Source organism: Jaculus jaculus, chromosome 6, assembly GCF_020740685.1.
Source record: "Jaculus jaculus isolate mJacJac1 chromosome 6, mJacJac1.mat.Y.cur, whole genome shotgun sequence".
NCBI classification, from domain to species: Eukaryota; Metazoa; Chordata; class Mammalia; order Rodentia; family Dipodidae; genus Jaculus; species Jaculus jaculus.
The window spans coordinates 28,062,263-28,079,698 of record NC_059107.1 but is presented as its reverse complement, the minus strand read 5'-3'; the positions used below and the strand labels follow the sequence as shown (position 1 = coordinate 28,079,698).

The 17,436-nt window shown below is 49.3% G+C and overlaps 1 protein-coding gene across 4 annotated transcripts in view; it reads left to right on the top strand.

The window, feature by feature from the left end:
- Sh3pxd2b (SH3 and PX domains 2B) overlaps positions 1 to 17,036 on the top strand; it is a 107,168-nt gene extending 90,132 nt beyond the window's left edge. For 2 of the 4 annotated variants that reach the window (XM_045151544.1, XM_045151542.1), the window contains 5 exons: positions 451 to 680; positions 1,126 to 1,149; positions 2,690 to 2,739; positions 5,571 to 5,696; positions 10,858 to 17,036. In XM_045151544.1, coding sequence (XP_045007479.1) covers positions 451 to 680; positions 1,126 to 1,149; positions 2,690 to 2,739; positions 5,571 to 5,696; positions 10,858 to 12,387 — 1,960 coding nt within the window. In that variant the 3' untranslated portion in view covers positions 12,388 to 17,036. The remainder of the gene's footprint in view (positions 1 to 450; positions 681 to 1,125; positions 1,150 to 2,689; positions 2,740 to 5,570; positions 5,697 to 10,857) is intronic. The other 2 variants (XM_045151545.1, XM_045151543.1) reach the window with 1 other exon arrangement.
- Positions 17,037 to 17,436: the final 400 nt, after the last annotated feature.

The window sequence follows — 17,436 nt, the reverse complement described above, 5'->3', positions numbered from 1 at the left end:
TGTTGCAGACACCTTCACATGTGTGAGCAAGGCACAGGGGCTCACACCAACCAGAGCAAAGACACTCCCATCAGCTACACAGCAAGGCAGCGTGCAAAAAGGATGCGGGGGTGGGGGTGGCTTCTGAGTACATAGAAAGGGGGCTTCACGAAGGAGGGGCCAGGGACTTTCCCAGAGCAGTGACATGGGAAGGTGATAGTACATTTGGGAAACCGCATGCAGGTAGAAGGGATTGGATGTGATGGTTGCTAAAAGAGGCAGGTAGAGGCCAGGTAGGAAGGACCTGGAATGCCACCTGAGGGCTTAGGACACATCAGAAGACAATGAGTGCAGCCTCTGGCCCTTGGCATTTAGGACCATCTGGAACCTGAAGCAGAAGTCTCAGTTGGAGAATGGCTTTTCCCATGAGCCCTGCGGGGCGAGCAGAACTCATATACATCTTCCTCCTAGATTCCAGGGCAAAGAAGGCTGGGCCCCTGCCTCCTACCTGAAGAAGAGCAGCGGGGAGCCCTTGCCTCCAAAGCTGGGCGGTCCTGGTTCACCCGCCTACTCAGGAAGCCTTGACCTGGATGGTGTGACACGGCAGCAGAATGCCATGGGCAGGGAGAAGGAGCCACTCAACAACCAGAGGGACGGCCGGTTTGAAGGCCGCCTGGTGTCCGATAGCGACGTTAAGCAGAGTGAGTGACGCCCACCCGAGCTCCAGACGGCTGATGGCCTGCCGTGTGTGCAGAGCCTCTCACATACTGTCCTCCATCTGCCTCACAACATCTGCCGATCTCCTAGAGATAAAAATATGCTCAGAGGCCAGGCATGGTGGAGCACGCCTTTAATCCCAGCCCTCGGGAGGCAGAGATAGGAGGATTGCCATGAGTTCGAGGCCACCCTGAGACTCCATAGTGAATTCCAGGTCAGCCTGGGCTAGAGTGAGACCCTACCTCGAAAAATAAATAAATAATGCTCAGAAATCCTGAGTAACTTGTTCGTCTCATTCAGCCAGCAGGTGGCAGAATGTGAGGCGTTGTCCCATGATGATCAAGGACCTACTGTGTGCCAGGAATCTTTTAGTTGGTCTCACTGGCTCTTCCTACAGCCTTTGAAAGCCTTATTCCTTTTGTTTTACAGATAAGGAATCAGAGAGATATTGTGGTAAGTCCGAAGCCACTCTGCTATTAACAGCAAGGCCAGGACCTGAGCCCAGGTAGCACCTGGGCCCCTCCACTGCACATATGTGGCCTCTTAGAAAAGTCGACCCCATGTTGGGTTTACTAAAACCGTAGTGCTTCACCTAGCCAGCTCCTCAAAGCCCCCTTGTGTCTAGTATACCGTTCCGTACCCCCACACGCCCAGAGCTGAGTTCACCCAAGCTGTCTACATTGTACCTGAGTCTCTGGCCTTGACATAGTTCTGTTCATCAGAGCAAGGCTAATATGTCTGTAGAGAAAGAGCTTCCAACCTCCCCCACAGATATGAGGGCACTGCCCATCTGCGCTGGGCTTCCAGCTGACTTTGCAGCTTCATGCTCTGCCATCAAGGCACCAAGAGCTTTGCCAATGTCTATGGTAGAGGTTCTGGTCAGCCCTAAGCTTCCAGAATCCATTTTCTCCTGGTCAAGAGCATAGTCCACTAATACTAGAGGACCAATTGAAACCTGAAATCAAATGAATTTGTTGTGATTTAGGCTCCATTGATTTAAAAAAAAAAAAAGTTTCCTTCCCCAACACACACATATACCCAATAACAGTGGTTCCGATGATCTGAAGGTTTGTTTCGTTTTTACGCAGCAGTGCGAGTATGTCCAGAACTGATGTGGAAATTCATGTAGTCAAGGGTCTTGCTCTCCTGCTTCTGTTTTGTGTTGCCCTCACCCTTTCCAGTGTGGTCCATCACTGCCCAGCCCATAGAAGGCAGGGAGAAGCAGAGGACATAAGTCAGATGCTACACATGTTCCACTTTTCCCTACATCCTACTGGACTTAGACACATGGTAATGCCAAGCTGCAAAGAACTCTGGGCAATGTAGTTTTCATGTAAACTGCTAAATGCCTTGGCTAACATTCTGTTGTTTCTTCTGTTAGAAGGTGGGGAAGGTTCTGGGGAGATGGCTTGTTTGCAAAGTCTGCCAGCAGGGTTCCAGTTCCCCAGCCACCCATGTGAATACAGACATAAAATTGCACAAGCCCAAAACAAAACAGCAACAACAGATGGGGAAATGGTATTGGAGGGGTTACCAGTCTTCTCCATATCCCAGCTACCAAACTACCCCACCTTGTGAAGCCATAGTTCTGCAGCATTGAGGTGATCTTAGTGACATTTGGCCTATAGCCTGACACCATGGATCAATACAGTCATCCTCCTGTCTCTGATCCCCATAGCTGAGACAGCACGACTCCAGGGTAAAAACCCTAAAGTCGTCAGCGCACACGTCTGCTTCTCTCATGTATGCATTGTCTAGTGGCTTGTTCTAGAACACAAAGCCAGACACAGGAACATGAAAGTACACCACCACACAGATGTTGCGTCCATTTCCCCCAATGCCGCAGGAGGTACGCATTAGGCCTTTACCACAGATAAGGTCCTTGGGGCTCAGAGAGTTCTGTGGGAGAGACTAGACCTTTGTTGGTAGCCACAGTAGGAACCCTCTCTGTGGAGCTCTGCACATGAGTGAAATAAGTCTTATTTCTCCATAGGATCTCCAAAGATGAGGCAGAGACCACCTCCTCGCCGGGACATGACCATTGTAAGTGCACCCTAGCTGCAAGGGAACCCCCTCCCCAGCCTGGAGGCTGTCTGAGAAGCCCACCTTTCCCCCACACATTTATGCCTTTCCCCCAGTAACTCTTCCTTTCCCATACATCAGCCTTGTGAAGCCTGATCCCAGTGACAGGCTGGAAGACTGAGGTCCAGCCAGGTTCACAGTGTATTCAAATACAGTGAGAGCTGAGTTTGGGGACCTGCTCTATTTCCTAGACCACTTAAGCCAGCCTCTGTCCTGTCAGTCAAACAACTTAAATCCCAAGCTTAGATGAGATCCAAATATCATGTGATGACATTTTGATATTCTACTCCATTTTCAAATTCTCTGGACACCTTTCTAACAAATACAGGTTGAGTATCCCTGATAGAAAATTTGCTTCAAGAAAATACTTACTAGCAGAGGCCAATAAGTTAAAAAGGAGATATAAAGGGAAGAGAAAGGAAGGGAGGAGGGTACTTAATAGGTTGGTATTGTATATATGTAAGTACAATGATTGAGATGGGGAGGTAATATGATGGAGAATGGAATTTCAAAGGGGAAAGTGTGGGGGGGGAGGGTATTACCATGGGATATTTTTTTTTATAATTTTTATTTATTTATTTATTTGAGAGCAACAGACACAGAGAGAAAGACAGATAGAGGGAGAGAGAGAGAATGGGCGCGCCAGGGCTTCCAGCCTCTGCAAACGAACTCCAGACGCGTGCGCCCCCTTGTGCATCTGGCTAACGTGGGACCTGGGGAACCAAGCCTCGAACCGGGGTCCTTAGGCTTCACAGGCAAGCACTTAACCGCTAAGCCATCTCTCCAGCCCAATATTTTTTTATAATCATGGAAAATGTTAATAAAAATTTTTTAAAAAATAAAGAAAATTTGCTTCAAAATCAAAAATGCAACCAAGCATGATGGTGCATGCCTTTAATCTCAGCACTCTGGAGGCAGAGGTAGGAGGATCACTGTGAGTTCAAGGCCAGCCTGAAACTACATAATGAATTTCAGGTCAGCATAGGCTAGAGCAAGACCCTACCTCAAAAAAAAAAAAAAAAAAAAAAACCCTAAGTTCAGGCACTTTCAGCATCAACATACACCATAGTGGAAAATTACGCTGCTGACCTCACTTGAAGATCACAATTAAAACACAAGTATGCTAAAAATATCAAATAAAATTACCCTTGGGGGCTGGAGAGATGACTTAGCAGTTAAAACATTTGCTTGCAAAAGCCAAAGGACTGGGTTCGATTCTCCAAGACCCACATAAGCCAGTTGCACAAGGAGGCACATGCATCTGGAATTCATTTGCAGTGGCTAGAGGCCCTGGTGTGCGCTCGCTCACTCGCTCTCTCTCTCTCTCTCTCCCCCCCCCCATTTCTCTTTCTCTCCCTCCCTCTTCCTCTCTCTCAAATAAATAAATAATAATAATTTTTTTTAAATTACCCTTGGGCTAGAAATAGGGGAAATATAAAATGAATTTTGTGTTTACACTTGGATGGGATAACATTATGCATATGCAAATATTCCAAACTACAGCACATGTCTGGTCCCAAGCATTTTGAAAAAGCATCCCTCAGGGGCTTAAGAGATGGCTTAGTACTTAAAGCACTTGCCTGCAAAGTCAAAGAACCCAGGTTCGATTCCCCAGGACCTACATAAGCCATATGCACAAGGAGGCACATGCATCTGGAGTTCATTTGCAGCAGCTGGAAGCCCTGGCACTCCCATTCTCTCTCTTGCCCTCTCCCTCTCTCTCTCCATGACTATTTCTCTCTCTCTCTCAAATAAGTAAATTTATTTTATTTTATTTTTTTGTTTTGTTTTGTTTTTAGAGGTAGGGTCTCACTCTGGTCCAGGCTGACCTGGAATTAACTCTGTAGTCTCAGGGTGGCCTTGAGCTCCTGGAGATCCTCCAACCTCTGCCTCCCGAGTGCTGGGATTAAAGGCGTGCGCCACCACGCCCAGCTAATAAATTTTTTTTTAAAAGCATTACTCAACCTGTACTTTGGAAAATGGTCCTTTTTTCCTCTCTTTTTAATGATTGCTATTTTGGGAGTATTGTTGGGCTCCAGGCAGTGTGCTTGGTACTCTAGTATCTTGTAGTAAATGTAGCAGGCCCATGCTGTTGGTATGCCCATATTACAAGAGGTAAACCTGAGGTGCTAGGAGAGGCCCATCATCAGTGCTTCCAACCCAGCTGGGTCTGATTTGCAAACTTCGGTCCTTTCCAAATTCACCTTGCTTCTTAAATTCAGACAGTTTTTATTTTAGTCTTGACCCAAATTCTCATGATATGGCCAAAGGCCCCTGTTTCTTCTCATTGTCAAAAGTTGAGGGGCCGGGAGGAGATGGTAGTTGAGGCCTCTTGGTTTTGTTCCTTAGAAGTGATAGGCCCGGGCTGGAGAGATGGCTTAGCGGTTAAGCGCTTGCCTGTGAAGCCTAAGGACCCCGGTTCGAGGCTCGGTTCCCCAGGTCCCACGTTAGCCAGATGCACAAGGGGGCGCACGCGTCTGGAGTTCGTTTGCAGGGCCCTGGGGCGCCCATTCTCATTCTCTCTCTCTTTCTCTCTCTGCCTCTTACTCTCTCTGTCTGTTGCTCTCAAATAAATAAAAATAAACAAAAAAGTTTAAAAAAAAAGTGATAGGCCCACCAGCCCCTGTCAGTTCTGTCATATGCGCCCCCTGGCCCTTATGACTCTGTCATAGTCACAATTTAGCCCAAGTCACCGTGTGTCTAATCTTCCCAGCCTCGACTGGCCCTTAGTTCCAGCCTGACTCAGTGTCATACACGTTTAGCCCAAATCACTGTGTGTGTAATCTTCGCAGCCTCGAGGCCTCAAGCTGCCAAAACCTCCCATCCCGCCCCGGGTGGAGGAAGAGTACTACACCATTGCCGAGTTCCAGACCACCATCCCGGATGGCATCAGCTTCCAGGCCGGCCTGAAGGTTGAGGTGAGCACAACGTCGGTCCCCTGCCTGTTTCCTTCCTCAGACTCTCACCTCCTGCTGCAATTAGGGGGAGGGAAAGATGAGATTAACAGCTTTATTAAGATGTAATGCTTAAAAAAAAAAAAAAAGAAGCCGGGCGTGGTGGCGCACGCCTTTAATCCCAGCACTCGGGAGGCAGAGGTAGGAGGATCGCCGTGAGTTCAAGGCCACCCTGAGACTACAGAGTTAATTCCAGGTCAGCCTGGACCAGAGTGAGACCCTACCTTGAAAAACCAAAAAAAAAAAAAAAAAAAAAAAGATGCAGGCTAGAGAGATGGCTTAGTAGTTAAGGCACTTTCCTACAAAGCCTAAGGACTAAGGTTAGAATCCCCAAGACCCACATAAGCCAGATGCACAAGGTGGCACATGTTTACAGTGGCTAGAGGCCCTGGTGTGCCATTCTCTCTCTATCTGCCTCTCTCTCTCCCTCTCTCTCTCTCTCTCTCTATCTATCTCTATCTCTCTATCTCTCTCTTCCCCTCCCCCTCAAATAAAGAAATTAAAATTTATAATAAAAAACATGTAAAAAGTGGGGGAAAAAGAAAGAAAAAAAAGATGTAATTCATATGCCAACGCACTTATGCATCCATTACCTGCTCATTGTTAAGAAATAGTACCTGACAAAAATCAGTATGACAGGCTGGAATGATAGCTTAGTAGTTAGGGCTCTTGTCTGCTAAGCCTAAGGACCCAGGTTCTATTCCCCAGAACCCATGTAAGCCAGATGCACATGATGGCACATGTGTCTACAGTTCATTTGCAGTGGCTGGAGGCCCTGGTGTGCCCATTGTGTGTCTCTCTCTCAAAAATAAATAAAGTAGCCGGGCATGGTGGCGCATGCCTTTAGTCCCAGCACTCGGGAGGCAGAGGTAGGAGGATCACCGAGAGTTCAAGGCCACCCTGAGACTACATAGTGAATTCCAGGTCAGCCTGAGCCAGAGTGAGACCCTACCTCGAAAAAAAAAAAAAAAGAAAAAAAGAAAAATAAAATAAATAAAGTAATTTTAAAAATCAATTTAAGCTGGGCGTGGTGGCACACGCCTTTAACCCCAGCACTGGGGAGGCAGAGGTAGTAGGATCACTGTGAGTTCAAGGCCACCCTGAGACTCCATAGTGAATTACAGGTCAGCCTTGGCTAGAGTGAGACCCTACCTCAAAAAATGAAAGAAAGGAAGAAAGAAAGAAAGAAAGAAAGAAAGAAAGAAAGAAAGAAAGAAAGAAAGAAAGAAAGAAAGAAAGAAAGAAAGAAAGAAAGAGGAGGGAGGGAGGGAGGGAGGGAGGGAGGGAGGGAGGGAGGGAGGGAGGGAGGGAGGAAGGGAGGGAGGAAGGAAGGAAGGAAAGGAAATGAAATCAGTGTGAGGGAGAAGGGTTTGATTCAGCTGACAGTTCCAGGTTACAGTCCATCACGGCAGGGAAGGCAAGACAGCAGGAGCTGGTCACATTTAGTCCACAGGACGGGAGCAGAGCAATGCATGCTGGTGCTTGGCCGGCTCTCTTCTATACAGTCCAGGACCCCAGCATATCATTGACCTATGTGTGATTCGTGTATTTAAAGATTAGAATTCTTCGGGGTCTGGGGAGATAGTTCTGTTAGTAAAGTGCTTGCCTCACTAGCATGAGGACCTGAGTTTGATACCCTGAACCCGTGTAAAAATGCTGTGCATGAGCCGTGTGTGGTGGCGCCCGCCTTTAATCCCAGCATTCGGGAGGCAGAGGTAGGAGGATTGCCATGGGGAGGAGGCTACCCTGAGAATACATGGTGAATTCCAGGTCAGCCTGGGCTAGAGGGATATTGTACCTTGAAAAACCAAATAAATAAATAAAATAAAATGCTGGGCATTGTGTCAAATACCTACAACCCCAGGCCTAGGGAGCCAGAGATAGGAAAAACCTACTGCTTTCTGGCCAGCCATCCTAGCCTAATAAGTGAGCTCCAGGCCAATGAGGCAAACCCTGGCTCAAAGGAACAGGCTGGTGGTCCTGACAATGAACATGCACACACATGCACACATGCACACACACACACACACACACATGCAAAACATGGAAAGATTATTTTTTCTTCTTTTTTAAAAAAATTATTTGCTTGTTTGAGAGAGCAAGAGAAGGAAAGAGGCAGACACAGAGAGAGAATGGGCATGCGAGGGCCTCCAGCCACTGCAAATGAACTCCAGACGCATGTGCCACCGTGCACATCTGGCTTACGTGGGTCCTGGGGAATCAAACCGAGGTCCTTTGACTTTGCAGACAAGTGCCTTAACCACTAAGCCATCTCTCCAGCCCTTTTTACTTTTTTTTGTTTGTTTGTTTTTTTAGCATTTTTTCTTTTTGGTTTTTCAAGGTAGGGTCTCACTCTAGCCCAGGCTGACCGGGAATTCACTAAGTAGTCTCAAAATGGCCTCAAATTCACAGTGATTCTCCTACCTCTGCCTCCCGAGTGCTGGGATTAAAGGCGTGCGCCACCACACCTGGCATATTTTTTTAAATTTTATTTATTTACTTGAGAGAGGAAAGAAAATAGACACACCAGGGCCTCCTGATGTAGCAAATGAACCTCAGACACATGCACCACTTTGTGTATATATTTGGCTTTACATGGGTACTGGGGTATCTAACCCAGGCTGTCTGGCTCTGTAAGTAAGTACCTTTACCTGCTGAGCCATCTTCCCACCAGCACCCCCCACCCATTTTTATTTTCTAATTTCATTTGTATTATTTTTGATAGCTTTATACATGTATATAATGTGTGTTGATCATATTTACCCATTACCCTCTTTACTTCCCTTCCACTCCCACAAACAACCTTCTTCCCAACCAATCTCCTTCCTACTTTCATGCCTTCTTTACATATGACCCACTGAATTAAGTTGGGGTTACTGGTATGAGCATGGATAGAGGCTTATTTTCTGGTATATAGACAACTTACCAGTGGCTACACCACTGAAAAGTATAGCTCCCCCTTCCCCGAGCAAGCAAGGATTAGCATTGTCGTGTATCTGTCAACCGTCATCAGCAGTGGGACTGAAGGCAGTTTTGCCTGCATACACTTTTTCAGCGTAATAGCAGGCAGGGGTGGCAGTCTTCTCCGCCCAGGCTGACCTGTAGCAGCACACAAGACCCTGAAGACGTAGCTTCCACCTCCCAGAAGGGAAGTAGAGTTGATGCTCTGAGTCAACTGGGCAACCACCCCCAGAGGTGACTTCTGAGACATTGTATTATGAGCTTTCACAGGATCCAAGAACCTGACAGATATGATAGTACACACCGATAATCCCAGCTGCTCAGAAGGCTGAGGCACAAGGATGGTTTGATCTCAGCCTGGACAATGTAGCTACACGCCATCTCAAAAGAAAATAAAGCATTAGGACAGGCATGGTGGTGCACGCCTTTGATCCCAGCACTCGGGAAGCAGAGGTAGGAGGATCACCATGAGTTTGAGGCCACCCTGAGAATACACAGTGAATTCCAGGTCAGCCTGGGCTAGAGTGAGACCCTACCGTGGGGGAAAAAAGAAAGAGGCAGGTGTGGTGGCACATGCCTTTAATCCCAGCACTCAGGAGGCAGAGGTAGGAGGATCGCTGTGAGTTTGAGGCCACCCTGAGACTACATAGTGAATCCCAGATCAGCTTGGGCTACAGCGAGACTCTACCTTGAGAAACCAAAAAAAAAAAAGGAAGTTCAAGAAAATAAAGCATTAGACAAGAACCTACCTCACATCAGGCATCTTAGAACACAGTAAGATCTCTAGCACAGACCTTGTTGCATTCATGTTCTCGTTGCTGGGACAAATATCCAACCAGAGGCAGCTTATGGGAAGAAAGGGTTTATTTCAGGCTTCTACATTCCAGGGGAAGCTGCATCATGGTAGAAGAACCTGGCTCCCTTCCCTATATCTATAGCACAGACATCACCAAACAGCCAGCAAACACAAACAGCCAGAGCCCAAAGTACTCTCCACACACCAGTAGAGCTGGTCTGAAGATCCATCCCCTGGTGACATAATTCTCCCACCAAGGCTCCACTTACCCTCTGGTGATTGACATTGCAAGCCCAATCTTTTTTTTTTTTTTTAATCTTATTTTATTTTATTTTTTCTCAATTTTTTAAAACATTTTCCATGATTATAAAAAATATCCCATGGTAATACCCTCCCCCCACTTTTCCCCTTTGAAATTCCATTCTCCATCATATCCCCTCCCCATCTCAGTAAGTCTCTCTTTTATTTTGATGTCATGATCTTTCCCTCCTCTTATGATGGTCTTGTGTAGGTAGTGTCAGGCACTATGAGGTCATGGATATCCAGGCCATTTTATGTCTGGAGGGAGCACGTTGTAAGGAGTCCTACCCTTCCTTGGGCTCTTAAATTCTTTCCACCACCTCTTCCACATTAGACCCTGAGCCTTGGAAGGTGTGATCGAGATGTTACTCGGCAGTCTAGTCACTTCTTTCCTGCCCCATGGTGCCTTCTGAGTCATTCCAAGGTCACTGCCATCTGAAAAGAGAAGATTCTCTACCCAAAGTGAGAGTAGCATTAACATAAGGGTATGAATATTAAGAGAAGTGCTTACTGGGCAGTTTGATAAGCATAGTATATACACTTATCCAGACATCAGCAGATGTTACAACCCCTAGGACTCATGACTACCCTGTTTTAAGTTTTCAGTATCAGGGATGTGTTTCCCCCCATGGAGCGGGCCTCCAGTCCAATTGGAGGGCAGTTGGTTTCCACCATGACAGACATGCCACCATTGCACCCGTTGGCTCATTTGGCCTGGCTGACCAATTATAAGGCTTGCAGTGTCCCCTGTTGAGTATCTTCACTGGTGGTATCTCTTTCTCCCATTGAACTACATGTACAATGGCTTCTTCCAGCTTTTCAGCTGGTCTACATGGAGGAGGTTATCAGCTCAGTTCCACCAGGATTTCTCAGTGGCAAGCCTAGTCTTAATCACAAGTACCTGAGGCTATGGAGGCCCTACATTCACCTTCAACCCACCACAGCCCTTGAAGGGCTCAGAGTGTAGCTTCCAGCGGCGCATCAGTTGCATGTGGGTTCTTTCAGACATTCTATTCTCCAGGCTCCGGTACCAGACTTCCTAAGTGCTTTCCTCTGTCTCCCTCCCAGGTGATTGAGAAGAGCCTCAGTGGCTGGTGGTACATTCAGATGGAGGATAAGGAAGGATGGGCCCCAGCAACCTTCATTGACAAGTACAAGAAAACCAGCAATGCCTCAAGGCCTAACTTCCTGGCACCTCTGCCCCACGAAGTAACCCAGCTCCGGCTTGGGGATACAGCTGCAACGGAGAACAGCCTGGGCAGTGAAGCTGTGGGCCCCTCTCGGCCCCTGCCTGAAGCCCCACAGGGTGCGATGGACTCTGGGATGCTGTGGTCTAAAGACTGGAAAAGGGGAAAGGAGGCGTTAAGAAAGACATCGTCGGACCTGTCCGCATCCGCAGGCTACGAGGAGATCTCAGACCCCTCTCTGGAGGAGAAGCCCAGCCTCCCTCCTCGCAAAGAGTCCATCATCAAGTCGGAAGGGGAGCTGCTGGAGAGGGAGAGGCAGAAGATGGAGCAGCTCCGGGGGTCTTCCCCCAAGCCTCCTGGCATGATTTTGCCAATGATTCCAGCCAAGCATACCCCCCCAGCCCGGGACAGCAGGAAGCCAGAGCCCAAACCTGACAAAAGCAAGCTGTTCCAACTGAAAAATGACATGGGGCTGGAATGTGGCCACAAGGTGTTGGCCAAGGAAGTGAGGAAACCTAACCTCCGGCCCATCTCCAAGTCCAAGGCCGAGCCACCCGAAGAGAAGGCGGAAGCCACTTCCCAGAATCCATTCTTGAAGTCCAGACCTCAGGTTAGGCCCAAACCAACTCCTTCCCCCAGGACAGAGCCAGCTCAGGGTGAAGACCAAGTGGACATCTGCAACCTCAGGAGCAAACTGAGACCTGCCAAATCCTTGTTGGATGGGGACAGCCACCAGGCCGTTGGCGGCCATGACGCGGCCTTCAACAGGAGCTTCCTCCCTGGGGAGGGACCTGGCCGCACCCAAGACAGATCTGTCAGACAGGACGGGCTCACTCCAAAGGAGACATCTTGTAGAACCCCTCCAAGGCTAGCCAAGACCACAGATCCTGGGCCTAGGAATGTCCCTGTGCCTATCCAAGAGACTACCCAGCAGAGACCTGTGGTCCCACCCCGGAGGCCACCACCCCCTAAGAAAACCTCATCACCATTGTCATCCAGGCCCCTCCCAGAGGTCAAAGGACCACCACGTGAAGCCAACGAAAACCGGGCAGCTCCCATCCCGGGCCGAGCCCTCCTTGTTCCTCCCAAAGCCAAGCTTTTCCTGTCCAACTCCTTGCTAGGTCAGGATGAGATGCGAGGTAAAGGTGGGCTGGGACCACGCATAGCTGGCAACATGGGAGAAAACAGGGAGAAAGCAGCTTCCTTCCCCAACGTGGATGGCCCGAAGGACTCGCTGTATGTGGCTGTGGCCAACTTTGAAGGGGATGAAGATACCAGCAGCTTCCAGGAAGGGACAGTGTTTGAAGTGCGAGAGAAGAACAGCAGTGGCTGGTGGTTCTGCCAGGTCCTCAGCGGAGCCCCTTCCTGGGAAGGCTGGATTCCTTCCAACTACCTCAGGAAGAAACCTTAGCTTCCCGTGCCCTGCCTGGAGGACCCACTGTCCCTGCTGGCTGCTCCTACATATTTAATACGCATCTTAATTTATCAATCTCCATGCAGTTTTAAAGGAACGACAAGGCCCTTGGAGTGCCGTGTCTGCTTCCCTCCCAGATGCTGGTGGCCTGGAGTCTGAGCCTCCCGTTGTGACATCCCCAGGAGGCTCCGAAGCCCTTGCTGGGTAGATACATCAGCACCCTTGCTTTCAGAGGATTTTTCCTTCCGGACAGTGGCATTGCCACCCAGGGAGGACAGCAATACCCACAGACCTTCAGGACTAAGACTTGCCCCATGGGGGACTCCAGACAGCATCTCTATGCTCAGATGCAGTGAGGGACAGCCCACCCAGCCTGTGGTGACATGTTCTACATTCATGTTTCTAGAAGCCCAGGGGCTTTACTCGCTCTGTCTCCAGAATGCCTGGGACCAGGAAGAACTGTGTCCTTCAGGAGTCCCTTGAAAGTGTTCTCTTCCCCCAAGGCTTCGCGTCCTTCAACGTCTAAAGCTTGACTGGATGCAGCTACCCCAGAAAGTCCACGGGCCACCTTGCCATCTTCTGTCATGGGACAATAACCCATTCGGAAGGGAAGTCCCTGCCTCGAGCATTTTCTGCTTTCCTGCTGCAGGCTCCAGAGCCATCCAGAGCTTTGAAATGAGACTTCCTGCCCAGCCCACTCTTCTGGCCCCAATTTGGGACTTTTTAAAACAAGGGTCTCTACGTCTGTTTTAATAAGGGGCCCTTCACAAGGCTCATAGCTCGTGAGGGCTCCTTTACTCGATAGGTGCCAAGCAGTGTTCTTGGTGCTTCGCATTCATGTTCTAACCCACAACGAGCCTCTCTTGGTCTACTGTGCCCATTTTCTAGATGAGGTAACCCAGGTTCTCTGGGCCCAAGGACACGCTAACTCAGAAGGGGAGGGAAGACAATTGAGTCTAGTCTGCCAAACTCCAAACCTGGGCTGTTCTCCCTAGAAGAGGCAAGCCAGTAAGGAAAAAGATGGAAGCTGTCTGGGTGCCAGGGCAAGTGGCCCGCGGGGACAGTGGTGAGGGCTTCTCTTCCTTGTGACATGCGCACAGAGACAACTGCAGCTGCCCCAGGCTCACAGCTGCTTCTCCAAATCAGGACGTACCCTTGATCCTTATGGTTGGCACAGAGCTCCTAAGCTGGTAGCACTTTAGAGTGGAAAAATAGGAAACTAAGGTGGTGTCCCTTGCTGGTTTGAAGGGCTAAGAAGCAGCAGTGGAGTCACTACCAAACTCTGCAGGACAATAGCCCAGGATGGAGAAACGCTGCCAAGGGCCTGGGCGACTCCTTCTGCTGCCCCCAGCCGCTGTGGCTTCCTGCTCCTCACTGGTGTGTGAGGGTAGTTTTCCTTTTAGGGTGTACCCTTCCTGCCATCCCTGCCAAAGCAGTCCTTGCTCCTCTTTGACATGTGGTTACCTGAGACCTTAAACAAACCACTTAATACAGAAGCAGAACCGAGGCCCCAAGGTTCCTAGTTCCCAGCCCAGAATTGCACCTGTGAATGGGCTTCCTGGGAAGAGCGGGTGGGTGGGTGAGTGAGTGTATGCATGGGTGAATGTGTAAGAACAGAAGCCACATCCTCTCCTACCAGCTCTGCAGAGAAAAAAAGAGGCAGCTTTGCCTTGCCCTACCACTCATCCCAGAAATCTCTGATTCACAGTATCCATTCACTGCCACACTTTCAGGACCACCACGCCCACTCTCCCAGGCTTGCGTCTTCCTGCAGTGCCAAAGATTTTGCGCAAGCAGCCCTCTTCTGCAGCCTCCCCCCTCCCGCTCCTGCCTGGTCCCCTGGGGGCTCTGGCTGCTTCCCTCTGACCCTGAAGTAGCATCCGTAGTCCCTTCTTATGCTCCCTCCAGTCCTGGGCCAGGGCCCGAGGTACCTCCCACCGGGCCTTTTTGCTTAGCCTGTGCCCCAGGACCTCAGGGAAGATGGCAGTCAGGGAAAGAGAAGGCTAGGAGATTGCTATCACCTCAGAGCTAGCCCTCACTTGGCAAGAGGCCCCATAGTTTGGTTTTCCTGAGGTTTTGACCCACTTTGGCTTAAGCAGCTTTTGTGGAGCTGTTTTACAGGGTTTGATTACTTTTCAGAAGCCCTTCCTCCCCACCCCGGTTTCTCTGGTTTGCTTCTGGCTGCTTTCGGTGACCTTTTCAGGTATTTGGTGAGCACTCGCTATGTGGTAGATGCTGGGTAAAGTAGGCTGTGCGAGACTGAAGAACTTTGAGTTTCTTCTGCCATCTCCTTTGAACACCTCTTTTCTGGAGATCTGCTGGGAGAACACATGGGCCTCCCTGCAGACAGGTAACAGAATCTGCCTTTTTCGTGTCATTGTTCCTCTGACTGTGACCTGTAGGTGTGCAAGGTGTGCTGTCTGCTCACTGCCCTTTCCTCAGATCGCATGCATGGCCTGAGGACTCCCGTGGGCAGCCATCCACTACAAGGATGGACACTCCCCCTGGACAGTGGTCTCAAAAGCCAAAGACACTCCCAGCTGCCCTTGCCTGGCCGTTAGGTTTACAACAGCAAGGGCTGGGGTAGCTCATCTGGGAACAATTGACGGAGCACACATGAAGTTTCCCTTGAGTCCCTGCCTTGGAAAAACATCCAGGAGCATCATAGCAACATCCACGCCAAGCACTGGGCCGGTCACTCACACAAGCATGCTCCCCTCCTTAAGTGACCCTCACAACAACGCTGTGAGGCAATGAAGACCAGCCGCATATGTAGCGACTTAGGTACCTGGCAGAGGATGAACTCACACATTCAGCCTTATCCAAATAGTGGCCACCAGCAGAGAAATGTGCATAGGACTGGCAGGGAAATCCACCCAGCCTCGGAATATAAGTGACTCCCCTCAACTCTTAAAACATTTCCCTAGACTGCAGGCCAAATGCCAGCCCCAAGAGTGGGCAAGGGGCAGTTCCTCTTCTCTCTTCTCTGACATAGTGGCTGCTCGGTTTCCACACAAGAGCAAGTACACTATTTGTAGCACCACCAGATCTCTGGAAAACACGACCTGGGGAACCACCGACCGAGAAAACAGGATTTTGCTGATTTTTTTTTTTTTTTTTTTTGCTCCAAATCACTCTTGGCCATTGGTAAGTTTTATGCCATTGACCCAGGCTGACTTGATGGGAGGCGAGCTTCAGCTAGAACGACTTAATGCACCTGCCCTCCTAAGAAATTGCTTGAAAAACGCTGCCGGGTTTTCAGCAGTCATTTTAAGCTTCTGCCACAAGGCTGCTCTGTCAAATTGATTTCCGTGGCAAAGTTCTTGGCCTTAAATTGTTTCGGAGCCCCCTGGGGTCTTTGGGAGAACACACGTGCCACGTTAAAGCGTGGGTGCCGTATCTCTCCAAGAACTAGAAAGGATAGTTTGCACTGAGTGGAAAGGAGAAAACTGCTCTCATCCCCCAGTAGCTGGGGACTTGACATTAAGAACAAGGCTTCAGCGGGGGAGGAGGGGTGGAGAGCTCAGCAGTACATAAGGCTTCGGGTTGCACCCCCAGCATTGCAGATTTAAAAAGAACTATAACATTGGCGGCTTAGTTCACATCATTTTGTTGTGCCCACCTCTCTTTAAGTGCTGAGGTTATCTGCCACCCCCAACCCTGCCCCAGGAGCCTTGTCCTTCTCTGTGGACAGTGTGTGGCAGTCCTGACCCACCTCGATGGTTGTCTAAGCCCGTCCTTCGGGTGTCCTGGGCATACTGCACGCAGCCACACCCTCCCGTAGACCAAAGGCTACCTGAAGTCAGAGGAGTATGGCCTGACTAGGGGGGATGTTGATTGGCATCGAGGCCTGAGGTCCAGGGCACCCTGTGTTGACCTAGAGAAACTGTTCCTAACTCGGGTCTAGCCACTGCCCTGATCCCCCCAAGCAGAGCTACGGAAGTTAAAACAGAGGGTTCCCACTCCCTGGCTTACCCCACGGGCTGGATTGCCCCCTGCGCGGGGCAGCGTGTGGGCTCTGGTGCTATGCCACACAGGTGCTGGGACACTCGTTTCAGCCTCCCCATCCTCTTTTCCAAAGGGAACCCCCTTAACTCCAGTCAGATGAAGAGCTGGTGCCATTTCCAGTAGCCTTCACTTGCACATCTCTTAGACGTGAATAGACAAGGTGCCCCACCAGGCTTACTACAGCAATAAGTAATTCTCATGCAGTGGAGGTGTCCGTATTATGCCTGTTTATGCCTTTGTGCCCTTTTATTTTTAGTAGCACCTCGTTTACTCAGAGGGTGATCATTAAACCATGGTCACCTTAGCAACAAGCCACATTTCCTGTGTCAGGGAGCCACCAAGGAGCTAGGTTCTTTTCTGACATTCCCCTAAGACCATGCTCTGGACAGCATGGCCTGCCCGCTGGGGTCTGCTCAGAGGTTGGCGCTGGGGACCCCTGGGTTCTCAGCCCATCTCACTTCCTCTCAGCCAATTGACAGTCTGGTGGTGACCTTCGTTTCCCACGAGTATATAATGGAAGGGGGGGGGAATAAACAGCTAGCTCTAGCATGTAGACACTATATATACCATTAGACTTTCCTTTTTAAATAAATAAATAAATAAAAGTGCTTGACTGGTTTCAAGCTTCCTTGTGAAAATGCAGTGTCTGTGGATTTTTTTTTTTTAATGCTTCTACTTTTATTTAGTTAGTTAGTTATTTGAGAGAGAGTATGAATGAGAATGGGCATGCCAGGGCCTCTTGCCTCTACAAACAAACTTACGATGCATGCACTACTTTGTGCATCTAATTTTACATGGGTAACTGGGGAGTCGAACCTGGATCAGCAGACTTTGCAAGCAAGTGTCTTAATCTCTGAGCCATCTCTCTAGCTCTGGGATTTGGGCTTAGGATCCTTGTGACCAAAGAACAGAAACACATGTAAGTGTTTGGTTACTGCCCAGAAGCCCACACCTTTAATCTTTAAAAAAAAAAAAAAGTTATTTTCAAGCAGAGAGAATGGGTGCAGTAGGGCCTCTAGCCACAACAAACATACTGCA